This window comes from Anabas testudineus, chromosome 11 (assembly GCF_900324465.2).
Source record: "Anabas testudineus chromosome 11, fAnaTes1.2, whole genome shotgun sequence".
NCBI classification, from domain to species: domain Eukaryota; kingdom Metazoa; phylum Chordata; class Actinopteri; order Anabantiformes; family Anabantidae; genus Anabas; species Anabas testudineus.
This window is the reverse complement of record NC_046620.1, coordinates 18,375,729-18,402,960: the sequence shown is the minus strand read 5'-3', so window position 1 is coordinate 18,402,960 and position 27,232 is coordinate 18,375,729. Positions and strand designations below refer to the sequence as shown.

Here is a 27,232-nt window from a genome sequence, read left to right as displayed (position 1 = left end):
TGGTTTTTTTTTTCTTTTTACATTTACATGTGATTGTTTAGTGACAAATATCTGATGTTATTGTGTTGATATAACCTTGTTAATTCTTGTTCTTCTAAGACCAGACACAAAGCCAGCAGTAAGGCCTGTACTGGTATGTGTTGAGTATTACTATAGCTACGAATAGCATGAGTTTTGGAGTTTAGATTTCTACCTATTCTCTCATTCACTACTCTCTGTACAAAGTTCACTGTCTAAAATCACTTTCTTTTTACCATATAAATGTTAAGTGTGTAAAAAGACCTATGTATGGCAAGAACACGTTTCTACTAACATCCCACATTGCACTGCTCCCTGTTTTAAAGATGAGAAAATTACAGTTCTGCAGCTCAAACAGTTATAAGTGATGACACTATATGACAATGATTAGTAAGTATCCTAAAGATATAGCTGACTACTTTGTGGACTACTCAGTGTACTTTATATAGTGAGTATTGAATGAGTGAACAGGGATTGGGAGCAGTTCTTTGTGGTAATATACCTATGTGCCATGGTACACTACTTTTTCCACTGGGGAAAGGCTGTGTGGATATGTAGGGTAGACAGGGAGGCTACATGTTAAAGCTACATACAGTAGTTTTATAATTTTGGGCTACATTCCTATTATATATTATATGATTTAATGCTCCAATTCAGGATATAAAGATCTTACAACTCTGAGTTAATGGACTGTGCTATACACTCACAGTCCATTCTATTAGGTTATAGCAGGTATACTCCTACAGTCTAATGCAATGTGATGCAACTGGTCTACTATAAAGTCTTTCCATTATCCCATTACATGCTTTAGTTTTGACGGCAGAGTTAGCAGTTCTGTTGTACTGGACTGTATTATATTGAGAGGTGTTTGTGATATTGCGTCCCTCTGTGTCCCATCCCTATAAACATGACTGTATGCTAATATTGTTGAAAGGTAAAAAAATATTTTCCCATATTGAAAACATCTCACTTAAAGGCAGTGCATGATCTAAAATCTGAGTATTAGGAAAGATTGAGAACTACATTGATTCCTGACTGCAATATAATACTTATATATGGTATATGGCATTTCACAGCACATATGTCTATTTGTCATAGCAATAATAGCACAGGTGAAACCAATGTGACTATGTTCCAGTGAGCTTTGTGTCAGTATGTTCAGATAGCTGCAAACCCTTGCAAAACATTTTGGTGCTTCAGGCCTCTTGGAAGTTTCTACGAACTCCTGTTGTTTTCTAAAGAAGCTGAATGAACAGAGGCACACATTGTATCCTAACTAGAGAATTGATCAGGTCGCATATTTCTGTCCAAACCTCAGTGAGAGTCAAACCCCTACTACCAGACAATCATAATGTATTTCATGCCTGAACCCAACCCAGGCCCACCATGGTGCCCATTGTGCTCTTCTAGTATAATCCTCATGCTTTACTTCTTATTTGTTTAGTGAAGTCATATTTGGAACTGTAGTTATGCCTATTTAACAAAGAGCTTGACCTGTTAATTTAAGCATTATTTCAGAATTTCTGCCCAACCTGACCCCTCAGGTACCAATAAGTTTAAGTTTGGTTTGTTTCGGGAATCCATCCTAAAGTCCAAGAGTCAATAATTATGGCCACTTGTCTGATTGTTATCTTACAAAGCTAAGACACTTATCTAACATAAAAAAACACATCAGTCATCACATCTGCAAGGTGATGGCTCTTTTTGCCACTTACTTAATGAAACGTGAGGTAGTTCTTCCAATAAACAGTGTTCTAGTATATAATCTCACATATTCCCTGAATCCTTCACTCTGAGTTTTCAGCGAGGGTGGCCTGGCTGGGCTCCTCTTCCCTCTGTGAGGTGGCTGTTCCCTGAGAACCTGGACACAGTTGCTGCAGCTGCTGCTGCTGTGCTTTGACCGGACAGTTGGCTATCATGTGGGACACACTGTGGCAGAAATGGCACTTTTTGGGCTGGGGGGGCAGCTGACATTCTTTGGCATGGTGGCCAGGTTCTCCACAGTTGTAGCATCTAAAATAACAAGAGAAAAAGAAATGTACTATTATTATTATTATTATTATTATTATTATTATTATTATGCATTTAATACACTACTTGATGTGATTTGTAAAATGTGAATAAATCCCATCTGCAGTGACTGTGTTTCTGCCACCAGAGGGCAGCACATATACATGTCTTGCAGCTATCAACACCGGAAAAAGTTTTTTTCCTTGTTGTGTTTTCACTGGTGTGTTTGAGCTTCACTGTGTATAGTTTGTTCGTCATATCGATTCCTTAAAGGTGGAATGCTTCTCTGTTGTCATCTACAATCTCAGCTTAACACTTTGACATCACAACTGGTTTAGACACTAGTGGTCCTGTAAGCAACTTACACAAACGTGATGTGGAACTGTGAAGGCAGAGTTCATGTGCTGGCCATGTTTCACTGACAAAACTTATTGAGATGAGAAGAAGAAGAAAAAGAAGAAGAAGAAAACACAAACTCACCTAGTCTTTTTATTTGTATCTATTATGCATGGAATGCTATGCAAATGTACTAAGTAAAAGAGCACAATATGAGACTACACTATAGTGTATTCTATATTCTATTTATTTACATATACACAGCATAAATAAGGCAAAAAAGGGGCAAGTACAGTGAAGTAAAAGCAAGAAGGCAAAAACTATATTTCTTTGTATATGGACAGTGTAGTTTTGTACTGACACAGCTTTTTCCATTTGCTCTCCATCAGTAAAGGAAACGTCACCTCACAGACAATGTTGTTCAACATGCTAAAGCAGTTTTATTTTGCAATAGATACCTACAGCTACAGATTTGATAAGTCCTGCTGCTATGTCACATTTTCTTTTTACTCCCAACCCTGAAGTGTTACCATGACAACATAATTGAAAAGTTTTTTCACATATAAATACAAACACATACAAGTATATATATTTATATTTAGTTGCATCAGAGAAGCAGTTTGCTTAGCCTAGAATAAGATAACATAAGTTTGATAATATCTGAATTTGCTCTCCTCTATCCATTTGGCGTAGCTGATGTCAGCAGGTGAATATTACTAAGTAGCAGTTACTAAATCCCTACATCAGTAAAACCTGCATAGTTCTAATGTCCCCTGTGATGAATAAGGTTCATGTCTCTTCATGTTACTTACATACTGTGCAAAATCTGCGAGACTTGGTGAAGAAGTGACAGGAGGAAGGAGAGCTTTTCATGGGGACTATTTTCACTAGTGGAGTGATATGATAAAAGCCAGACTTAGCTCACAGCTAGCCAACAGTTCTTTTTTCCTTCCTCCCAGCCCCCTGTCAGGTCTTAATATTGATCAGCGTGGCCACAGGGGTGGCAGAAGCAGCTCCTTTGTTTCAGTACTGCAGTGACCTTTGAACCTCGACCTCCACTTGCTCAATGCCCCTCCTCCCCTCATCCCCTCTGCCTCATTTGCACTCCACACCCCATTGTTGCTATGGCAGTGGTGGCCTTTGACCCCTCTGGAGCATCTACATCTGTTATCAATTAAACGGAGAGGATCCTTTCCCCCTCTAAATACAACACTTCTGTTCAAGAGAGAAGAAGGAACATGTGAATGCAATCAAACATACAGGGTACTTAAAGACAGGAAGCTGTAGGATTATTTTTATCAATGCCCAATTCCCAGCATGATGAATGAACTTATTAAGATGCTATAAATAACATCATAAGATCTTAATGGCCTACAGTCTGCAAGTCCAACACTTTTATTTGTGTTTTGGAACCAGTGAGAAGAAAAAAGGCTGGACATCTGAATGCAATCAAATCCAGCAGGTATTTAAAGACAGGAGGATGTGGGACACATTTTATCACTGCCAGACATAATTAATATGGTCAAATCTAAAAGATACTATCAGATTAATAGCCTCACTGGATCTTAATTGCCTTCGAGATAAACTGTAGCCTCTTGTACAGATTCACTCATTGTTTTTTATAAAGTGAGAAACACATGAAGCAACATGCAGCACAAAAGCCCAAAAATGAAGCGTTGGAGGGGTCGGGTGGGGGGTTGGAGAAGCTTAAAGAGATCAAACAATCTACTGATGCTGCTCAGCCTGCTGCTCCACACAGAGCCAACCCAGCGATATACTTTCTGTTTGAGTGTCTCTTTAAGCTCCGAAGCTAACTTTTGTCCATCAAGATCTGACATCCCCTTCTACAGTAGGCTACACTGCAGAAACGCTCCTATCATGTGGGTATGTTGTCTATAGTGCAATATCACACTAAATTAACTAACTAAAATTCTATTTTCACTTTTCATGATGCAAATCAACCTGATTTAAATGAAAAATGTCCTACAATCCAGGATAATTTTCCTTTTTTGTCTTTTGGAAATAGTTACTGTTTCCGTTTTAAGTAATAATCAAATACATTTTTTTTTTTTTTTTTTAAAGTCACTTTGTTCTCCCTGTCATACACGAAACTAAAACCTTTACACATAGCTAACTGTTTTTTGGTATTGAACCTTTCCATGTGCTTCATGGGGGCGTGCGCTGTCTTAAACTTTAAGCTGCCATCGTTGCCAGTTCCTCTTTGAAACAGATCTCCCCTCTGTTGAATCTACCTGGTTAAATCACTTTTTTAAAACAAAAAAATAAACTGAAATGTAGCTGCTATGGAACAGACAAAGTGTAATATGCCAGGCCTGTCAATCTAGAAATGTGGCTCTCCCAGGACAAATCAGTATTATTACTGATATTATAATCATTTTTTTTATCCGGTTGTTGTTTATAACATTTGGCTCCTGTAGTTGCAGATGTTGTGTCGTTTTGTTGTGCTGCGCAGCATTATGAACACTGCTGATGTTCTCTTATAGCTACTGAGTCACAGTTTATAAAGCAAATCATATCATATTCTGACTTTGTAAATACAAAAGCAATTGCAACATTAATCTATAACTTTTTCTTCTTCTTGCTGTGGAGTTGCAACAAACATGCACAGCAATACTGACTCACTGGACAGGAATTATCTAAACTTGTGCACATCAATGATCTTGTAACCTGTGCCATAGCGACACACTCAGATGTGTTAGGTAGATGAATTAACTAAACTCCCTGTAATACCACAAATAACTTCTTTTGCAATTATCATTTCTTCCTCTTTCTATGCAGATAAAATAAATTTGAATGAAAGCATGTTAGTAAAGTAAAGTAAGTGTTAGAGGTGTTGGCGGTTGTGTTTTCAGGACAGAGCCTCTTTAACTTTTCTGGCAGCCCGTATTGTAGCCAGAGATGCTTCATGGAAGTAACATTTGCACTGTTGCACTGCTGTCTGCTCCAGCACATGATTCTACACATATCTGTTTGAGAAATACAGAGCAGTAATACAGGGCATATTAACAAGACTTTAGAGTTGGTGCATTTCTTCATTTTCCCTGCTTAAAGTCTTCATGCCAAGCTAGGCTAATCACATCTTGACACCATCTGATTCTCAGAGGCAAATCAAAAGTCCCAAAATGTTGAACTACCCATTTAAGGTTTAAGTATACGTTAATAACTCACCTGTCCCCCTTGGATCTCCGTTTTTGGGCACTCTTTGGTCTTCTCTCACTGCCCAAACATGGTGCTCCGTCAGGGCCAGTAACCCTGACAGATTCCAGCCCCTTAGATGATTTCTTAAAGGTGAACTCCACGGCCTCCCCTTCTCTGAGGCTGCGGAAGCCTTCCATGTGCAGTTTACTCTGTTCATTAAAAAGAATGATGGTTATTGGGGAGAGATGCCAGGATGTACTCTACAATGCAACAAATCCACACATCAGGAGATGTTTAAGTCACATGGTCACATGGTTGATTTACTAACTCGCTACAGTTTTCACTGCACTTTATAATGCTCTGTTTTTATTGATACACCTATGAAACAACCTTTTTACCACATCCAAGAATACAAAAAACTCTTTTTGCCCACAAGCCAGATTGTTTCTTTATGGCACAACTCACTCCCCTTCCTGGCTGTCCGACAGCCAGACCCCTGGCGTGCTCATGGTTTCCAACAATATAAATACAATAGTCAACGGCTTTCGGCTTGTCCCTTCTGGGGTCACCACAACATGTTCCACACATTGATTTGGCATGTGTTTTTACGCCGGATGTCCTTCCTGCCGCAACTCTCCCATTTTGATCCGGGCTCTGGACCAAGGTCACCCTTGGCGGCTGAACCTGATTTAGGTTCCCCCTGCTTCCCCAGAAGTGAGTAAGAAATGAATATCTGCATATCTATCTTTCCTATTAAGATAATGTTAATTTAAATATTGGGCAAATGGCAAACAAAAATGACAGGCCACAGAGCATACCAGCAGAATTCTTACGCACAACTTAATTATATGTTATATCTATATATTTCTTATCTTCTACAATAGCACCACGCGATAAGATTTCAGTTGCACTGTATGCTGATGACACTGTCATATACACACATGAATAAATAAACCTAAACTAGCATGGAAGTGAACAAACTGCAAGGAAGGGATCAAAGAAAGGATTGATCAGTAATGTCTCAGTTTGAACATCAAGACCAATGTTGTATACCTCTGAGTCTGTCATTTGCTTTGAAGCACTTTAACACATTTAATACGTGTTTTCTTGTTTGTTCAGTTTGTCTGGTGTTGTTCTATCATTTTGATGATTGCAAATACAAATAATGAAAAAACAAGTTCTGCCAAAATATCAGATCTTGGAGTGCAATACCCACTTTTAGTGACTAAACTATTATGAATGTAGGGTATATCAATGTCATTGTTTTGGTTTAAAGATTAGCAGTTTGGTACAGGAGAAGGTTCCATCTATCTTCTAAACAGCCATAAGAATTTTATTTCTACAACACAATCTGCATATTAAATGAGAAAATGTGGCAAACACCTGATTTGGTAATTTTTTATAATTTAACTTTTTAATTTAATTTCTAATTGTACTTCACCATTAACAATACAGACCACAGACTCCTACTTCATTAAACTTCTGCACAGTAAACTGACATCCATGAAGACCAAAAACAGGCATGTAAAGACCCCTCACAGCCCTCCGTTTTCTCTGATGATTTAGAGCAACACCGGGGCAGAGAAACCTGAGAAGAGGGCTGAACGGCTCCACATGGGAGGTGTGAGTGGAACTCAGGGTTGGGTGGGCTCCCTGATGCTATAATGACTTTATAGCAGGAAGTAGGCCTGGGTTTGGAGGGGAAAGAGCCTTGTTATCTCTGCTAACTCCTTTTAAAAACAAAACATTTGAACCCTAGCCTCCCCTGCCCACCCACCCCTCTTCACTTTTTAAGTTCCACAGCAAGTCTGTGAAGTGAGTGGAGGAAAGACAGGCCTGGCCTGAGCACGACTGACTTTAAGACGTGTTAATCTACAGGTAATTTTACACAAAAACACATCAGCTTTATATTCCTCTGTATCTCCTCCAGTGCACTGTCAGTTCCACATTTTCATTTCTATTTAATTTAATTTTTAATTTTTTTAAATTTAATTTAATTTTCTTCCTTATTTTACAGAAGGGTGCAATTTGATCAATTGCAAGCTCCATGTAAGCTAGTAAACAGATGTTGAGTTAAGAGCGCAGTACAACTCTAACTTTATAACCTTCTTGGGGTTTTGTAATGGTTAAACATTTTTATCTACTCAGTGTGTGCAGCAGTGAAGCTCATTAACCTCTAACCTCCCTCTAGCCATGCCATGAATATGATAACCTGGATTTACAATGTCTGCCTTTTAAAAGGGATAAATCAACATAAAAACCACAGACCTAAAGGCACTGCACAAAGATTGAGCAAATGCAATACACCAAAAAAAAGAAAAGAAAGAAAGCAGTGGTGCAGCATACACAGAGCTGTTCGAGCCGAATGAAATAGCAGTCAAAGAATGTCTTTTTTATCAGCTTTGAAGACATAATGGGTGTGTAGAAGTTAAATGATCAGTGTGCAGGTGGTGTTCCTTATGTTCACGGAAACCTTGGGTCAGCTGGATACTAATCTAGAAATATTCAGCTCACTAGTCGCTGTAAAGAAGTGACTTTCGACTGGTGGCGCAACATTTCTAGGACCCCGTTTCCACGTGGTGCAGACACATTACTTTAACACAGGATTCCCCAATAATGAATATTAAAACCTATGTATGTATGTAAGTCACAAGCAGCAGCACAGCTCTCACCTGATGGACGAACACGTCGACCGGCGGCTCCACCGCAGCTCCGTCCCTGCTGCTCATTGAGAGGAAGCCGAAGCCCATGCGCACGTTGAACCACTTGCAAACCCCGCTGCCCCTGGACAGACCCCCGTCCTCATCCTCACTCTGCACGCAGCTTCCTGCACAACAGATACGCCGAAGTAATATAATGATGGTCAGTAAGGCATTTTCGAGCGCACGGCGGGACAGTGAGCCTGAGAGCACTTGGAGAAGAAACCACAGGCCTGCACGGTGATAGCCTCATACATGCGGTGTTTTGTGCACTATTCATGATAAATTTGATATTTACTAACATCATAATATCTGCACGCTATACTCCTATTAATAGCAGGCCTTTACAGTCAAACTATCTACATATCTATCTACAAAATTCCTTTTTTAATATGATAATCCAAAAAAAAGCGCTGCAAAAATCAATTCTTTCATATGTTATTCCAGAACTCTATGAGATCCCTGCAGAAGCTTGATGTCTTAATGAAGGCTTGTTTCTGCTCTACCTGGGAAAGTGTGGTTGGACGCAGAGCCCATCCTGCCGCTCTCTGCTGCCCTAAAAGAAAAGCCCACTGAGCCGCTGTCCTCCTCTACACCTCCATTCTACCATCACATTAACAAAAGCATGCCTTCCCCCTGACACCAAGCCACGGAAGCTCTTCTGCAGCCACCCCCACCCACACCACCTCCTGCCCCTCAGGAAGGGAAGAAAAAGACAACACATGAGAAAAGAAAAGACAACTCTCCCCTTTCTCTCCTCTCTATTGAAGAAGCTGGGTCTTTGCAACACATCTCTAAAGCAGTTCTTCTTCTCATACCTTCTGCCATGGTGGGAGGTTTCCTCAGCCTCCTGCAGAAATTGCTCCAGCCCACAAAATCTAACAAGAAAAGAGCTCATTGCATGCTGGACATCTGTATGTGTGTCTCACTCTCTCTGTTTGTGTGTGTGTGATCCTCCAGGAGAAAGAATGTGTCTCCCTGCTTTCTGCTCTCTTAATATGCATAATATACAGAAGCCCCCTGACCCTCCCACCTCTCCACACACAGGCAGAGAACCTAACTACACACACACACACACACACACACACACACACACACACACACATACACACACACACTGAGACCTCCACCTTTTCGGTCAAGTCCACATGATTTCCAATAGCAGATAAATCACACATGTCCAATAAGATAGGGGCTAAAACAATCAACAAACTGACCAATCAGGTGAGGCAACCACAGGTCCAGAGGGACATCACCCCACACACAAAGACACACACACACACCGAAAAACACAGCTGAAAAAAATTTTGTAGCTCAGTTAAAGCTTATCTTTTTATTATTTTCCTATTTCCAACCACATACCAGTAAATGTAAACCAAATTATCTAAAACTGAAAACAAAAAACTGAAATCAATATGTAGTCAAACTGATCTGTGGCTTCACTTTTTCCCTTTTTTATTTTTATCTTTAACTAGTCCTCGACGCTTTGTCGTAGAAACGTCATTCATCTTTCTAAACGTGTCTTCTTTAGGTGACGTGTGCTATAATTAGTAATGATGCAATTTTAATGACGTTTCATGGTGATTTATAAATAGCTATGTACATTTTACATTTTTAACATTAAGGTACATCAGATGACAAAAAAAAAGAATTTAAACTGACGTAATAGCCTGAAAGCTAAACTGAGTTAATATCTTAAATGACTTAAATGTAATTCTATTTTGTATAATTTGCTTTAAAAACACTGTAATTATGAATTAACTCAAGATCTACAGTGCAGCCTCCATGTGGCATCTTGACTGAACAGTGAGGATCATTTATACATACACTACTGTTCAAAAGTTTAAGGCACCCACAAAGATTTTATGACATTAAACTGATCAGAAACACAGTGTAGACACCGTAAATGTTTTGTTTTTAAATTAAATATCTACATAGATGATCAGAGGTTAAAATTCTACATAGTGCAGTATGTCGTCCACAATAGTGACACAGACTAAGAGGAGAAAAGTAGACACCAGATGCTCCTTCTTCTTTAGTCTTTCAGGATGACTCATATTTATTGTAGATAATACCAATCTGCTTGTTTTGTCTGTGCTGAGGTGATTCACCTCCACCTGTTAGCGTTTGTAAAAAGGCGTACAGTGGTCCATTGAAGTCAGTTCATTTACTCTGCTCATTACTAGGTAATTAACTGCTTCCAAGCTGCTGCAGAGAACCAAAAACCTGCTCCCATCACTGTGAGTCATGGAAGTTCCTGTAAGAACACACACACACATACAGACTTTGCATATGTGTAAAAATAATGAGCTCAGACTAGCAGTTTCTCAGCCTCCCTGTGAACAAGTACAGCTTGCTGTCTACACTATTGTGTGTGTGTGTGTGTGTGAGTGAGAGGTGTTCCCTGATTAAAACCAAATAGCCATGCCTTCATGCCAGAGGCCTTCTGAGAGTCACCATGGAAATAGAAAAGCCCACCGGCTGCTGCGTAACGAAACAGACCACCCGAAGGTGACCCAGGTCACTCAGAGGAGCGTGTGGGAACAAAGGCTTGGCACGCACTCATTCAGCAGCAAATATTGTTGAAGTGGCTGCCCATTCACTGTATGTTAAAGGGGTCACATTTTGTTTTTCTTATTCTGATGTTACTCTTGTTGTTTCAGTCTGTTGGCAGATTGGCTTTGTTTTTTGATAAAGAGTCTTTTTCTTTGTCTTTTCTAGTCCATAACTGGACATCCATTTTGGCCCCAGCCAGCCTATCAAGTTCATGCAGCGGCTGGTTTGTATCTCAGACAGTGTTTACCTCCCTGTTAAGGAAAGTTTTGTTTACTCCTCCCAAAGACAAAATCAGAAAAGAACAATGGATACAGTTGCAGGTTGTCATCTAGGTTGTTCTTGAAGGATGGTACTGAACTATGCCCAGTTTAACTATGTCCAATTTGTCACAGTTGGCCCACAGGAACACTTCCACGAGCTGGCCAATCAGAAGAGAGTGGAATGAGCAAAGGGGACTCAAAGACACAGGAGCTTAAATAAGCCTTTTAAGGCTGAAGTCCTGAGAAGCTGTTGCTTAAAGAGGCACTAAAATGTATTGCAACCCCTCAAAAAAAACCCTATCACAATATGTCATTACTGGGAATATTGTAGATGCATAAGTTACAAAAAGTCTCCTTGGTCACTTCAAGGTGTTACCACCAGATGGAAGCTATGCGGAAAACATGTCACCCTACAAGGAGTGAACATATAAATATAACTACTAAGGTTTGTGTTATTGTGTATTGTTTGTCATGCCAACAACATCCAATGAAAATTATTTATTTATAAATTACATTTTCTAATTGCTATTGAGTGGGTGTTGCATATGTCTAAAGAAATAGATATGTTGAAATATTTTGGTTTGATATTATCTTGGACATATTATCCTGGACTTCCTGACGTTTGCATCATTTATTGCTGTGTGTAAAACCAACAATTCATTAGTCCCATAAGCTCAGACTGCTATTTTGTAGCCAAATTAACACAGACATGATGACATTTCTGTAGGGAAGAGGCAAACAACAAACAATGCTCTGCCTAGTATAAACTCATTTTGTAGCCTGCATCCCACAATAGGTGAGCTCCTCTGCTATTAAGGACTGTTCCAGCACCAAGGAAGCTTCTTCAACAAAGCAAAAGCTTCCCTTGTGAAGTGTCAGTAATTTCATCAACAACTAATTACATTATTCATGGTTCCTTGGTATTGTTGAAGCTGATTGTCCACACTCCATGCAATCCTGTAGGGTATGTTGGAATTACCCACTGTCATCATTGCAACAGAAACTGTGTACGTGTACTGTATGAAATGTGATATTTCACTAATAAAGCATATAAGAGAACAACCATACAAAGGTCATAGTGATAGCGGAAAAAGTATGTGAACTCTTGGAATTAAGTACTGGTTTTATTTTACTGAAGCCATTGGTGCCCCAGGTGTGTGTTTTGGGTCATTGTCCTGTAGCATCACCCAACTTCTAAAGAGTTTCAGCTGACGTATAGACATTCTCATATTATCCTGAAGAATGTTTTGATACTCTTGGGAATTCATCTTCCCCTCAATCACTGCATGCTGGCCAGGCCTTGATGCAGCAAAGCAGGCCCAAATCAGGATGTTTCCTCCACCATACTTTAAGATTGGGATGATGTTTTCCTGGTGATGTTTGCTGTGCTCTTGGGGTCATATTGACTGGCTGCCCACTTCTTGGTAGAGTAGCCACAGTCCCAAAGTGTCTCAGTTTGTAGACTGTTTGCCTAACTGTAGACTGTCAATTTCTAAAGTCTTTGAAATCACTTTGTAACCCTTTCCAGCATTTTGTAAATCAACAATTCTTGATCGTAGACATGAATTTTGGCGAGACATGGCTCACATACAGTGGCTTGTAAAAGGATTTATACCCCTTGAACCTTTCCACATTTTCTCACATTATGACCACAAACATAAATATATTTTATTGGAATGTTATGTGAAAGACCAACACAAAGTGGCATCATAACATTGTGAAGTAGAAAGAAAATTATACACGAGTTTATTTATTTTTTACAAATAAAAAACTGAAAAGTGCAGTGTGCAAAAGTATTCAGCCCCCTTTTCTCTGAGTCCATCCAATTGCCTGCAGAAGTTGCCTGATGGTTGCTGACTGATTGAATGTTGACCTTAAGACTGAATAGAGTCCACCTGTGTGTAATTTAATCTCAGTACAAATACAGCTGTTCTATGATAGCCTCTGTGGTTTGTTAAGAGAATATTGGGGAGCAAACAGCATCATGAAGTCCAAAGAAGACACCAAACAGGCCAGGGATAAAGTTGTGGAGAAATTTAAAGCAGGGTTAGGCTATAAAAAGATTTCCCAAGCTTTGAACATCTGACAGACCACTGTTCAGTCCATCATCCCCAAATGGAAAGAGTATGGCACAACTGCACACCTACCGAGACATGGTCGTCCACCTAAACTAACAGGCCGAACAAGGAGAGCACTGATCAGAGATGCAGCCAAGAGGCCTATGGTAAAATGGTAAATGTTCTGCACTTATATAGCACTTTTCTACCTAGCTGGTACTCAAAGCGCTTTACATTGCGTCTCATTCACCCATCGATGGCAGAGCTGCTATGCAGCTGACCTGACTCACTGGGGGCAACTAGGGGTTCAGTATCTTGCCCAAGGACACTTTGGCATGTGACATGGCAGCCGGGAATCGAACCACCAATCCTGTGATTGGCAGTAAACTGCTCTACCTATTGAGCCACAGCCACCCCCGATATGGTGCACAAATCTGGGCTTTATGGAAGAGTGGCAAGAAGAAAGCCATTATTAAAAGAAAACCACAAGAAGTCCCGTTTGCAGTTTGCCAGAAGCCATGTCACTACCTGGGTCACTCCCCTGCAAACGTGTGGAAGAAGGTGCTCTGGTCAGATGAGACCAAAATTGAACTTTTTGGCCTCAATGCAAAAACGCTATGTGTGGCAGAAACGTAACACTGCACATCATTCTGAACACAGGCAGCGTCATGCTCTAGGGCAGCTTCTCGTCAGCAGGGACAGGGAAGCTGGTCAGAGTTGATGGGAAGATGGATGGAGCCAAATACATGGCAATCTTGGAGGAAAACCTGTTGGAGTCTGCAAAACACGTCTAATCTGACTCAGTTTGAATTGTTTTGCAAGGAAGAATGAGCAAAGATTTCAGTCAAAGCTGGTGGAGACATACACCAAAAGACTTGCAGCTGTAATTGCAGCAAAAGGGGGTTCCACAAAGTATTGACTCGGGGGGGCTGAAAACTTTTGCACACTGCACTTTTCAGTTTTTTATTTGTAAAAAATAAATAAACTCATGTATAATTTTCTTTATACTTCACAATTGTATGCCACTTTGTGTTGGTCTTTCACATAACATTCCAATAAAATATATTTATGTTTGTGGTCATAATGTGAGAAAATGTGGAAAAGTTCAAGGAGTATGAATACTTTTACAAGCCACTTTAAGTGTATTCTTCTTGTGTGGAGCAAACTCAAGAGGTTTGAGTGGTTTTTGTCAGTCAAAGTAGCTCTAGTCCACATCTTCAAGATAATTATTTTTTTCAATTTGCTTTTTTAAGGTCATTATTCAAAGAGCTGGCATAATTTTTCCACTAGAACTATGAGGTTTTTCTGGTTGTTCTCAATAAAGACGTGAAAGATCAGAATTTACTTTGTGTTATTAGGCACATTATTTTTAATACTCCTGACTTAGATGAAAATCAGATCACATTTTATGACAAATTAATGCAGAAAACCACGAAATTCCAAAAGGTTCACATACTTTGTTAGCCCATGTCCTTCATACCCTTTATTTAGCAAAGCAATGTTTTTTGTTTGTTTTTTTCTTCTTCTTCTTCTTCTAATTGTCTGGTTGTCATTAGATTTTGAAATTGTCAAATAGATTACTCTTCAGTATCTTGTGTAATTTATTCTATTCCAGATGCACAGACACCATCTACAGGTGGTATATGGACACTAAAGGTAATAAAAGCTGTGCATCCACTAACGTGCAGATAAGTAGGAGAACACTATTTTATCATTCCCACTAGATGTCACCTCAAGCATACATACAGACAACACAAGACTAGAATCATACCACACATAAAGTATGTGATCTGTTTGCTCAAATGTGTTACTGTTGGAAACTGTAAACTTACAACAGCAGGTTGATTAGCCCCTGAATCTATTTTTTTTTTTTTTTAGATTTTGAAATTACAATAACGTGAACTCACTGTTGCCTCTATGTTGCTTTAATTTCAAACCAATATTTTTTAGCTGTATCAAATGCATTGGCAATTCTATGTCCTATTAGTACACTCAATTATAGCCTATCACATACTAATGCATTAACTGGATTATTAATAATAATAATAATAATCTTGTGCTAAGATATAGTGTAATGTTTAGTTGTTGGCACTTTAGGGTATCCAAATACAGTCACAACAAAAGGCAATGGCATTGTTTGTCATTTCCTGGTTTTATGATCTGATCTTCATGGTTCTAAACCATCACTTTGTATGTTTAATGAGTGTATTCAATAAGGACATGAAACATTATGACTGTCTTTTATCTGCTTAGAAGTATTGTGATATTTGTGAAGATCAGATCACATTTCAGGACTAATTTATATAGAAAACCAGGAAGCTGCAAACAGTGTTATAACTGTAAATAATAGCCCATATGTAATGCTTTTGCCTACACATTAAACAAACAAATTAAAGTGTTTTTATTTAATTTCTTTTGAACTTTGCAGAACGCAATGATGACTATTTACTCCAGTTTCCAGTACGTACGTTATGGCAAGGCTATGTGTATTACACAAAATGTAAGCTATAATTATGCATATAACAAAAATAATAATAACACTAACAGTATATTAGCTTGGGTATTGACGTTTTGTTGCTCCATAGGCCTACCTTTCGCACTTAGACTGAATGTTACTGAAAACACTGTTAAATTAAATAGTAATGTGTCTCTGTCATCAAATTGAGAGACTATTTACAAAAAGTGATTAAAACACTAATATGACAGGTTGTTTTTAATCGTTTACTTATGTCTTCATATTGTTGTTTCAGGCGGGCATGCGCTCCACCGCCTGCTTCCCAGTAGCATTAATCACCCGCCATACATCTCTTTCCGGTCGGGGTTAATCCCACCTCCATCCTGCTCGCACCACACAGAGAAATATTTCATTCTATCGTCTAACGAGAACGATCAGTAAGAACCGTGGTTCTCTGCTGCAGCGCTGGTTCTAGCAACAGAACACGGTGATCCGGTCATAAACATGGGATGAGAGGAAGAGACGCTGCAACAGCTCGACGGAGGCTGGATGGAGCAGAAAGGTAACAAAACCTCGACTCTGATCAGACCTGTTTCTTTTCGAATCAAACGACAACTGCTGGGCGATGAAACCGATTGTTCACTTTTCTTTTTGTATCTCTGGAGAAAAAACTACAAAACAAAATGCGACGTGATCGTCGTGGCTGCACAAGGAGGCGGTTTACTGAAGCGTTATAGTGCAGGACGCCCCCAGGTCGAGGAGATGGGAGTGAAATGAGATTGTTTTGGTCATTGTGCGTTTTTACAGGCTCCGTTACGCACCAGCCGCTGCAGTGACTGAACGCATTTTTCTGTTTTTACCTGCTCGGCGCCAGTTCCTGCTGAAAGACGTCGACTGCATCCATGGGCTGTAGCTGGCTCTGAGAGACACCCGTGTTATTCCCCCTGCTGGTTTGTGCACTGGATGCTCTACAGCACCACGGACAGCGACGATGACTCGGCTCCGCAGGAAAGCGCTCGTAGCACTTTTCCTCTTCACGCTCTTCATTTTCGGGACCATGATGGGGCTCAGGACGCTGAAGCCCAGCGACGGCTTCTCGGACCTGGCTCCCGGTATGGACTTTATCGAGGAGAGATCAGAGAGGAAGCAGGTGGATGTGAAAGACGTTGTGGTGTCGCCGGGCCAGTTTCACGTGGGCAGCAGCGACACTAAGGTGGTTTTCACCAGATCGGACCGAGATTACAGTATATTCTATGATGTTCACATATTCTACTACCTGTGGTACGGCTCTCCCAGCATGGACAACAGGTACATTCACTGGGATCATGTGCTGGTGCCACACTGGGACCCTAAGATTGCAGCCAGTCATGCTCAAGGAAGGCACACACCCCCCGAAGACATTGCCTCAAGTTTTTACCCTGAACTGGGACCATACAGCTCCAGGGACCCAAAGGTGCTGGAGTCACATATGGCCCAGATAGAAGAAGCTGCAGCCGGTAACTGTTATTCAACACTGTTAATCAAACACTAACTCTGCAAGTGTTGGTTTGTTGTGCTGAAGTGCTGGTCAGTCTCCCAGGGCTGTAGCTGAAATGAAGAAGTTCTGTGGTCATAGACCCTAGACTCCCTAACCTAAACATAAAAACAGTCTATAAAATACCTAGCAGAGTACCTACTAGAGGTTTTTACTGTAAATTTTATAGAAAGTGTAAAACATACAATTCCCAAATAGAGGACTGGACGTCTGTGTATCCATTTCCATGACTGAAATTTGTTTTTGTGATTTCTAGTAAAAGAAATAGTTTTTAGATACAGAAATGTTAAAGTTATCTTTCCTGAGGAATATGATCAAAAAGAACATATTACATTTTATAAGTCATTAACATGACACGTTTAAAACTCTTTTGGCAACGTTTTATAATGTATTCTGTAGTTTATGATGAGTACACTAAAGAGTAACATCTGGACATTGTAGAGGAATAAGCGATATGGATTACACTTAAAGTTTTTCTGTAAATACTGAATACTTTTGACTTATAGTACTGGGATAGGAGTTACCAACCTTCATCCTATACAAATAAAAGGTGAAGCAACCTTCTTATAAAAACACAAAATGTTGTTTCATTTATTTCCTTTAAATGGATATCCATGGATGTATTTGTTATACTTCATTTTATTATTTGAAATAAAGACAGGTTGAGAAATGTAACAGTTCATGTACAAAACAGGGCTTAAACTTCCAATATCATCCATCACATTCAAATGTTATCCCATGTGAATTGTATTCACGCCGGACTTTCTCCACTGGTTTCCATGTTGTGGTGCTGTAGGGGTGCTGGTGTTGTCCTGGTATCCTCCTGGAGTGGCAGACGACCACGGGGAGCCCACAGAGGACCTGGTTCCTGCTGTTATGGACGCTGCCCACAGGCACAGCATCAAGGTAACTGGTGAGACACCCGGTATGTTTTTCCTTTCTGATGATTTACTGTTTGAATAACGCATAAAAGATAAAAATGTTTGTATATTCATTATTAAGGGCAGATCTGCTGCATTAAGTCAATATTTCAACGGACATGCTATTTGTATTAACATACTTACATAAAGGCCATCCTCAGACAATTAACTTGTTTATCATAGTAAAGCACCTACTGTTGGGTTCAGAAATGCTGCAACTACTATTTCATTTGTTTTATTTAGTCACAATATCTTTCCATCTAGCTGGCTTACAAATCAACCAGTAAGCTAATTCTTTTGTTGCTAACCACTTGACACAGAACATTAAGTTCACAAAGTTCACCAATGCAAAAGTAAAACGAATTAAAATGGAAGCTTTGAAAACAAGAAATATAATGAATTGGTTTATGTTTTTCTCAGCCAATACAAAATTAAACAATACATTGGATAATGGACACAAACTATAAGGTTTTAATGCAGCATTAAGTCTATGTAATTCTATGCTAAGCGGTTGTTGATAAGTAAAACAGTTTCACCCCAAAATATCTCATGTTTTTGTTTGTGATGTTCACACTTTAGCTACTTATTGCAAGACATTTTGCTTTTAAATACTGCTGTGGTCAGCGCTGTAAGGCCACTTTTAATCCCTTTTTTTTTTAACCGTGTTGTGCCCTTTTTTTCCAAATGCAGCTTATTTTACAGCTGTGTTGTTGTTGTTCTGGGCCACAGACACTACTGACAGTGGAGAAATTTGTTCCTCCATGGCTGTTTTGATTCCAATGTTCTGACCTGAAAACCTGACATTTAAAGCTAAATGGATGTTGCAGGGAGATGGAATGTTCTGCAGTAAGACTCAATCTAGCTCAGCCAATAGCTGTTTTTAAAGACTTAAAAGACCTTTGGGGTAGATTTTTCCCTTTCAGTGCACAACTCCATCTAACAAAGTCACAGTGTGTCTACTTTAGCACTGAAGGGCTTCAGATAGCATAAAGCTGTAACATGCTGAAGGTGCTTGAGACAGCAGTGGCAAAACAAGCGGAGCATTAGATTCGGCATTAACAGGACAGAAGAGCTTTCCCTCGCCTACTTTCATGCTCCTTATATGGAAGTCTTACACTGAGAACTGGGTCTCTCTGTGTGTTTCAGTCAGCCTTACACAACAGAGTGTGTGTCACAGCTGACCTGAGGGCTAATGCTCCAGTGTTTCAGTTCACCAAAGCCACCACTGACAAAATACAGACTGAAGTCTGTGTGTGAGCAGTCGTGTGTGTGTGCATTACCCCTGTAAATGTGCATATATGAAGGATTCAAAAACGGGATGAGTTATAAAGATTGACACAGACTGGTGGTGTAACAGAAATTGGTTCACACATAACATGACAAAGAAGGATGCAGGCTGATCTGTAATCCCCTCCAGTCCTCCATCCCCCCTGACTAAGCATAGATTGACCCTGCTTTTTCTGTGAAATGTTGATTTCAGAAAGCTGGTTGTAACCAAAAGAGAGACATACGTATTTCAGTTAAAACACAGAAATATACTGTACATGGTAATAGCAAAAACTATTTTGTTAAAGAGACAGCTGAGACCAAAGGCAGAGGTAAGAGAGACATCGAGTATTGGATTTGTACATCCAGCGGCTGGCCAGAAACACAACTTCAAATGAATGCTGGCATTGTTCTGCATGTTCTGATGTGAAAACAGGTTTATATAACTGGTATGCACACAGTCGTTCTCATACAATGTACATGATGACCTAGTATCAATACTATAAATAAATTAATCTGCTTTTTAAATGATGATTTTGTGCAGAATTTAACTGCAATCAGATTAGGGGTCATATGAGATATGTTGTAGATACATTCATTGTTGAAGACCAAATCAATGAAACGTACACAGACAACAGATTTTTATAATGTCAAAACCAGAATCAAACCACACATATCTGCATATGCTTAAACTGTCGAAGATAAGCAACATCAGATTCAGTCTCTATGTTGTCCCTTTGATACAGGAAAGCATCACACACTAGATGAAAGTAAAAAAACGGATGTTCTGTGGAGTCAACTCAGGCCACACTGCAGGATTTCTGGGTACACCATCTGCTGTTCCCAGCCCTCAACAAGCAGAGTTGTCTTGACAGATTTAAAGACTCCTCTGTACCTCTCATGTGTTCCTTTTCATCTGCACTTTTGAATGTATTGTCTCACTTTAATCAGCTAAATTGATGTCACACGCACTAGGGTGATGATATAGCAGTGCTTCTTGTTGATTTGTACATTGGTGAAAACCATTCAGGAGGTTTGTTTCTTATGACAGCGTCTATACACCTGAGGCTTTTAATGTAAATATGAGAATTCACCAGCATCGCACAATGCGAGAGGGTAGGGGTTTGGGGGGTTCTGAGCAAACAGCTCTTTTCATCTGCATCTGCAACTGGTTTGTTCATTCAAACATGAACAGATTGAACAGCGTCTTACCTCGCTGGTCTTTCATGATTTCCAACCAGTCGAGACGGCTGACAAGCCCTAGCCTGGGCGGCAAACACCATCACGTTGCCATGGAAACTGTTTATGAAGACCTTGCAGCCTCTTTTGAAAGATAGAGTGGGCGTTGAGCGTTCAGTGTTTGTGACTCGACAGCTCTGTCAATGCTTTACTGTTTGCCACTCAGCTGCAGTAGACCTTTTCCCCTGTGCCACTCATGCAAACAAGCGTGCCATAGTTTTTCCTGGATGACAGGAAAAACTCAAGTCTGTACAGCAAAACACCCTCACACAATCATTTTCATGCATTCAATTTTAGTGTTGTAATAAAGGCCTTAAATTAAATTCCCTCTGGATCATATCAATCACTGGGGCCCAGTGGAGTTTTTGACCACTGGCAGTGCTGTAGAGCAATGTCATATTCCCTTTATTGCTTGTATCTCATGTTTAGACAACTCTAGCTAGTGTGCAGTGTGGGTTGATAAGATCCACATTTCTGCCACCAGAAAAGAATAATGTGCAGTAATTCTGAAAATAATGAGCTATGTACAGCTATGTATTGGCTTTTTCTTTACTTTTAATATGCCTCTACTCCACTAAATAATAGAATAGAAATATTTTGCATTGTACTTCACTAAATTTATTTGACAGCTATTGTTAGTAGTTTATAGAAGAACATTTCAGAGTAAAAGAAATCACATACATGTACCACAGTTTGTTAAATATTAAACAAGTGGGGCTTGATTTGATGGATTTATAAAACTCTTGGTCCTGATGGAGCCGTGTTATAAATAAACCCCACTGCACCTACATAGAAAAACATTGCAAAGAAAGCTCCTCGGATGCAACAATTGGATTTGTTCCTCTGACAGAAACTGGACTCAGTTTGTCAAGATGGATGATGCTTGAATATTCACACAAAAACATAATTCCACTATGAAAGTATCTTGAGAGTGGGAACAAAATGACACTTCAGTCAGCAATGTGATTCACAGACAGAGCAGCTAAACGATTAGTGAAGTTCACAGACTACTAATTAAATGTTGCAATTATGCTTAAAGTCCATTGAAACAAACAATGCACTGGAATAACAATTCAATGCATAACCCCTTATTTTCCAGGTGTTTCTGTATTCATAATGTGCTTTCATAGTCTTTTAGGTAACATCCATGTTCAAATGTATTTTTTGCACAGGTGGCCTTCCACATACAGCCATACAAAGGACGGACAGACCAAAGCGTGCATGACAACATCAAATACATCATTGACAAGTAAGTTGTTTTTCGGTGTGTCCTGTCTGTGTGATTGTCTTCTGTGGTAGATTTGTTTCCTCTCACTCATCACACCTTCAAAATCTATTTTCCGTGTCAGCTGCTGCCATTAGAAGTCTAGCAAGGTTTTGAACCTGAAGCTTGGGAAGGGAAGATGAGGAGCAGGTAGTTAAATATAGATGTCTCCTCTGTGATGCTGCTGTAATGCATCAGCAGGTAGCCTCAGCTTCAACTTCAACCTGTCTCTATGTGTGTCAAAGCAAACCTGAATCTTTGTCTATCACAAATACATGATGATTTTCAGCTTTTCCTACTGTTTAATTAATATTTAACATATGTGAGCTGACATGGAGGAAGGCTTTATATAACATGTAACATCTGATTTAATAAGATATTCAGCAATAGTCTACAAAATGAAAAAGAAGTCATTGTTCTTACATTATTACTAGAAACCTTAAACAGCTGCAGTAAGGTGGTGATGTTTATAATGATACAAGGCTGGAGTAAAATCAGGACTTAAACTCAAATGCTTTCTCATTTCTGAACTTTATATTGCTGCAAGAAAACCCAGAAACCCGCTGTGCTGGTCACCTGTTACATCGAGAGACACTTAAATATTGCTTAAATATTGACCAGAGCTCAAGCTTTTAAATGTTAATATCCATTTAGCTGGCTCAGACCTTAAAGCTGCACAAATTAATATGTTTAGATGACCAGTTATTAAAAAGACTAATGTGTCTAATGTGTATAAAATACAAACACAGAAGTATCACCTGACTCTGCAGCTCCACTCAGCTTTACAGAGTGTTAGGGTTAGGTTTAGGGTTAGGGTTAGGGTTACATATTTACTGTAGCTAGTCATTGCTGCCACCTACTCCCAGCAGGTGGCAGCAGTCTGTATTTGTTATTCAAAAAGTCATCTCTCTCTCTCATATAAAAGCTTTAAACAAGAAACACAAACTGTTTGCACTTATTTAGATTGCAGGTTTTCAGCTATGTTCATGAAAAGCTTTTTAAAATAAAAACTTGTAGTTCTCAGATTTTTCCCCCTCTCTTGTGTTTTTCCTAGCTATGGAAAACATGGCGCCTTCTACAGATTCAGGTTGAACACAGGGCGAATTCTGCCGCTGCTTTACGTCTACGACTCGTACCTGACACCACCAGAGTCTTGGGCAGAGCTACTGACAACTAAAGGCTCTCACAGCATCAGAGGCACGCCTTACGATGCCATTTTCGTGGCCCTCATTGTTGAGGAGCGCCACAAACATGACATCCTGGCCAGCGGCTTCGATGGCATGTACACCTACTTTGCTTCCAACGGCTTCTCTTTTGGCTCATCCCACCAGAACTGGAAAGCCATCAAAACGTTTTGCGATGCAAACAATCTACTGTTTATTCCCAGTGTGGGTCCAGGGTACGTAGACACAGCTGTTCGACCTTGGAACAACCATAACACCAGAAACCGTGTGAATGGACGTTACTATGAGACATCCCTGCAGGCAGCTCTGTCTGTCAGACCAGAAATTGTCACGATTACTTCCTTTAATCAATGGCATGAAGGAACGCAGATAGAGAAGGCTGTACCCAAGAAAACAGTGACGCGTTTGTACCTGGACTACCAACCCAACCAATCAGACCACTACTTGAAGCTGACACGTCAGTGGGCCGAGAACTTCAACAAGGAAAAGGACAAATGGCTGATGTAAATATCGTTTTCTGTCCCCAGTAGATGCTGTGAGCGTAATCACAAATGACATTATTCAGCTCAGTTTGTACACCTATCTCCTGTCCAACTCTGAGCATTCCTGATACCTGAGATTCACCTCAAGTGTTCACCCTATTCTCACTGTTTTTAACACTACCAGTTTTGTACAGGTTTAATAATGTCACTGATATATTGAAGCCACCAGGTTACAATGACAGACAGACAATTTCGTTTCCAGAAATCAGTATCCGTTTGTCACGTTTCTTATTTTCCTATGATAAAAGACTGTTCTTTACTGCTTGGTATTTTCCTTGAAGACAAAATAAATGTGTGTCTGATTACTGTTGGAGAACCAGTGTTCAATGTAAAGTTATAGACATGTCTCTGCACAAATGTAACATTCCAGGAATGGCAGCTGCTAAGTTGTATACAGGGACATATGTGGTTCTTCAGGTAGTTGATGATGAAATAAGTCAACATTAAAGGATCTCCTCATTTGTTTAACCTGTTGTAATTCTCCTAGCTAGTGTTAGCAAGTGCAAGTGCTATATTTGCTAACACTACCTAAACTGAGTCAAAATGAAACCAAATGACATAAAAACGCATCTGATGGAAGGATATAAAGGAGCTCAAATAGTCAAAAGAAAAAGAGGAAGAAAGAAAAGAGGGTCATCCTTTAAAGTAGTGGAGTATCTTAAAACCTCTCTGATTGTGATAATACTTTTGTCTTCACCAGTTTTTAAGCCATTGTATTGAGGGTGAAGGAAGACCACAATTAGCTGTGGGTTTGAAGGACAAGGTTAACACCTGCTGGTTTCTGTGCTTCTGTGTTCATATATTCAACTGAAGAGATTCACAGTCCATCCAGGCGGCTTTGTTTTATCTCAGGTTTGTTAGCTAGCCTGTCAAAGCGGCCTTCTGCCTAATCTTTTTACCAATAAAATATTGTATTTTGTGATTGTTTCTAACAGTTGATCTGGATTATGGTCCCAGCCCTGCAGCAGTAAGAAGTCTGATCACTTGTGTAAGGACTCAATAATGTGCGTCATGCAACTTTGTCACCACTGGCTTCACTCATATAGTAACGCCTAAGTACTTCTCATCACAATGTGTCTTCTTAAAATCATAAACCCATGGAGCAGTGGTCAGCTTACGAGGTTCTCCATTCCCCTGTACACTTCACCACTGAAGTCTGAGTCATGGCTCCATGCCAAGCAGAGGACAGTGGAGTACATCAGGCGTAGTGAACCAGCTACTGTCCAAGTAGCCTGGCTGCAGGCCTCGTGTGAATGAGAAATCATTGGAGCAAAGTGTATCCCTCAGGACACACTAATGCCACGCTTTAATGGCTCTGCAGCCTGTGTGCCCATGAAAATGACATGTTAGTACTGGTCTACCAAGAGCCTTTTTATAAATGCCAGGCCTCTGAACAGCTAATCGCTGCTAATGCACAGTTTGGGATTTGAAAGGCAAGTACAGAGTGTTCTTCTCAGAACGTTTCCTTAGAGACTTTGCAGTAATATTTAGACCACTGCAGCAGAGTAAAATGCTGCCCTCAAACCCAGAATGATCAAGTACGTTGACCAGTACTGCTGACTGGTACCTGTACACCTTCCAGTGGTGGGGTGTAATATGCTAGTATAGTGGCAAGACAGTGGCTCTAGGGATGGAAACAGCCAGGTGATCAGTCCACCATCAACTAATTGGTGCATGGCTATAGTGGTAATTGGTAATTGGTAATTCCTTAACTTTTCATCATCGAGTCAAAATATATATTTGAGTTATAACCAAATATCTGAAAAACAAATGCCATCGAATGTATTGTTCATCGAGCTAGTATGGTGAACATGTCAATCACTAGTGTTTAACTAGTGTCTAACTCCACCATGTTGTGTACTGCATTATGTTTAGATTTGTTTGTGAAATTAGGCTTATTGACTGCATGACAAGAAAAAGTTATTCACACTGACATACAATAATCAGCCACAACATTCACCTCCAAGTACAGCTACTCACTTGCTTTCCATTACACTTGCTGTAGAACAGTGGATGTATCCAAATATTTAGAATGTCCTTTCAATGTTTACTCTACTGAAACCAATATTCCACAGTATTTTGTCCACAGCTCTTTAAGCTCAAAGCTCTAAATTACACTTGTATAGGTTATTCTCTAAAGCCTATGATTTGAGTAACAAATATCTAAATATTTGTTTTCCTGTTGGATATTGGAGTAGAATATAGTCTTTAAAGTATGTCCTGTTACCATAACTATACTCTTTACATATTTTAAAATTCAGTTTGTATGTGAAGAAAGGAAAGAAAATACCATATGTTTCAGGTAGAAAAACATTAGGTAAGGACTTTCTGACATCAATAAAACATCTGCTACAAGACAGGTCATTAATCAGATGAATCCCCGGTGCTGCCAAGCAGAGTGCGCACACACACACATACACAAGCATTTTAAAAAAGATGAATGTGATGCAATAATGTGTTTGGCAGAACAGAAGAAACAACTGAGATCTATTGAGGATGACTCACTGAATTCATTATCAAGTGTTGTGAATTTACTGAATTCGGACCTACAGTGGTGAAGATCCATCATGTCACTGTTGTGTGCTGCAACAGAAAGGTTGATGAACATGACGCCATTTCAGTCAGACACAAACAATTGAAATGAGCTAATGAAAACTGTTTCCGCCTGGTTTCAAACTGGGGTACTTTCATGTGTGAGTGGAGCCACTGGACTGCAGCATAAGCTGAGCTTCATTCTGTATAAGACATGAAAGCTGGAGCCACACTGCCCTGCTGTGATAACTGTAGGTGCAGGAACAACTGCTAAAGCTTGAATAGCTATAAAGGTGGGAAAATGTTTCTGTATGAATGAGGACAGACTGTTGAATATTGTTTAACATTTTGTTTTTAAGATTTCTTTGCAGTGTGGAACGTCTTACTTAGAGAGTTTCTATACCTGTGTGCATGTCTGTGTCTCAGTTGTCATTGAGAATCATGCTGCGTATGTGAGAATTCCTGCAGACCTTACACATCTTTACCCAGACCACACACTTGTATTTGTGAGAAGGAGTTTCTTTTAATAATCCATAAACTGAAATTAACTGCTGAATGACTTCTGGTTACAACTGGTCACATGAAAGAGATTTACAGATGTCACACTCCAGCACATTGGTTGAAGGATGAAGATAGTAATTAGTTAATAAAAATGTAAATTCATTTGTAAATCACAACTGTGCTGAGAAAAGCTGCAGGATGATACAGAACATGTTAGGAGTTGTAACTGAAAAATCAAGTTTAAACAGGAATGTTGCCATGGTGGAGTTAAATGCTTAATTACCACTGATTCTAACAGGGTTTACGCTGAGACACACCTCTCAAACTCAGAAGACCTTACAAAATATAACTGCATACAGATTATGTCTAATATGTGTTTCTTGTGTGTGAAAACTGTAGCAAACAGAGCAAGATAGAGATTAGACTGTGTTCAGTTTGTCTCCTAACATCTGCTTTAGTTTTGTATTGAGGTCCATGGGGTAGTTGGTCAGCACACTTGTCACACAGAGGCTAACAGTGCGTCTTGTGTGAGTTTGATTGCCTTCTTACTTCACTTTTTAAACAGCCCCACATTTCTCTACATTTAATTGTGAAATGGGCCACATGGAGAACAAATTGTGAGAGTTTAGAGCAAGTTGAATCCAACTGTTTCTAGTGTCATGGCAACATTCCACCCATAGGTGGAATGATTTGATTTACC

General features: G+C 39.6%; 2 protein-coding genes across 2 annotated transcripts; one reads left to right on the top strand and one right to left on the bottom strand.

Annotated features, from left to right (window-relative positions):
• Positions 1–1,805: 1,805 nt before the first annotated feature.
• On the bottom strand, positions 1,806–8,759 carry LOC113154103 (protein lin-28 homolog A-like). The gene is made up of 4 exons (XM_026348111.1): positions 8,729–8,759; positions 8,196–8,350; positions 5,554–5,732; positions 1,806–2,031 (listed from the first exon to the last, which is right to left on the bottom strand). The coding sequence occupies exons 1-4, from the start codon at positions 8,757–8,759 to the stop codon at positions 1,806–1,808; spliced, it is 591 nt and encodes a 196-aa protein (XP_026203896.1).
• A 7,192-nt stretch (positions 8,760–15,951) lies between these two features.
• si:ch211-30b16.2 (glycoprotein endo-alpha-1,2-mannosidase-like protein) lies at positions 15,952–24,039 on the top strand. The gene is made up of 4 exons (XM_026349061.1): positions 15,952–17,046; positions 17,881–17,990; positions 21,682–21,758; positions 22,828–24,039. The coding sequence occupies exons 1-4, from the start codon at positions 16,542–16,544 to the stop codon at positions 23,462–23,464; spliced, it is 1,329 nt and encodes a 442-aa protein (XP_026204846.1). The 5' UTR covers positions 15,952–16,541; the 3' UTR covers positions 23,465–24,039.
• The last annotated feature ends 3,193 nt before the right edge of the window (positions 24,040–27,232 follow it).

Excerpts from the sequence above, each read along its gene's own strand:
- si:ch211-30b16.2 (XM_026349061.1), top strand. The coding sequence starts at position 16,542 with ATGACTCGGCTCCGCAGGAAAGCGCTCGTAGCACTTTTCCTCTTCACG. Across the intron at positions 17,047-17,880 it reads GATAGAAGAAGCTGCAGCCG|GGGTGCTGGTGTTGTCCTGG; the intron begins GTAACTGTTATT and ends GTGGTGCTGTAG. Across the intron at positions 21,759-22,827 it reads ATCAAATACATCATTGACAA|CTATGGAAAACATGGCGCCT; the intron begins GTAAGTTGTTTT and ends TGTTTTTCCTAG.
- LOC113154103 (XM_026348111.1), bottom strand. The coding sequence starts at position 8,759 with ATGGGCTCTGCGTCCAACCACACTTTCCCAG. Across the intron at positions 5,733-8,195 it reads TCGACGTGTTCGTCCATCAG|AGTAAACTGCACATGGAAGG; the intron begins GTGAGAGCTGTG and ends TTTAATGAACAG. Across the intron at positions 2,032-5,553 it reads CGGAGATCCAAGGGGGACAG|ATGCTACAACTGTGGAGAAC; the intron begins GTGAGTTATTAA and ends TTGTTATTTTAG.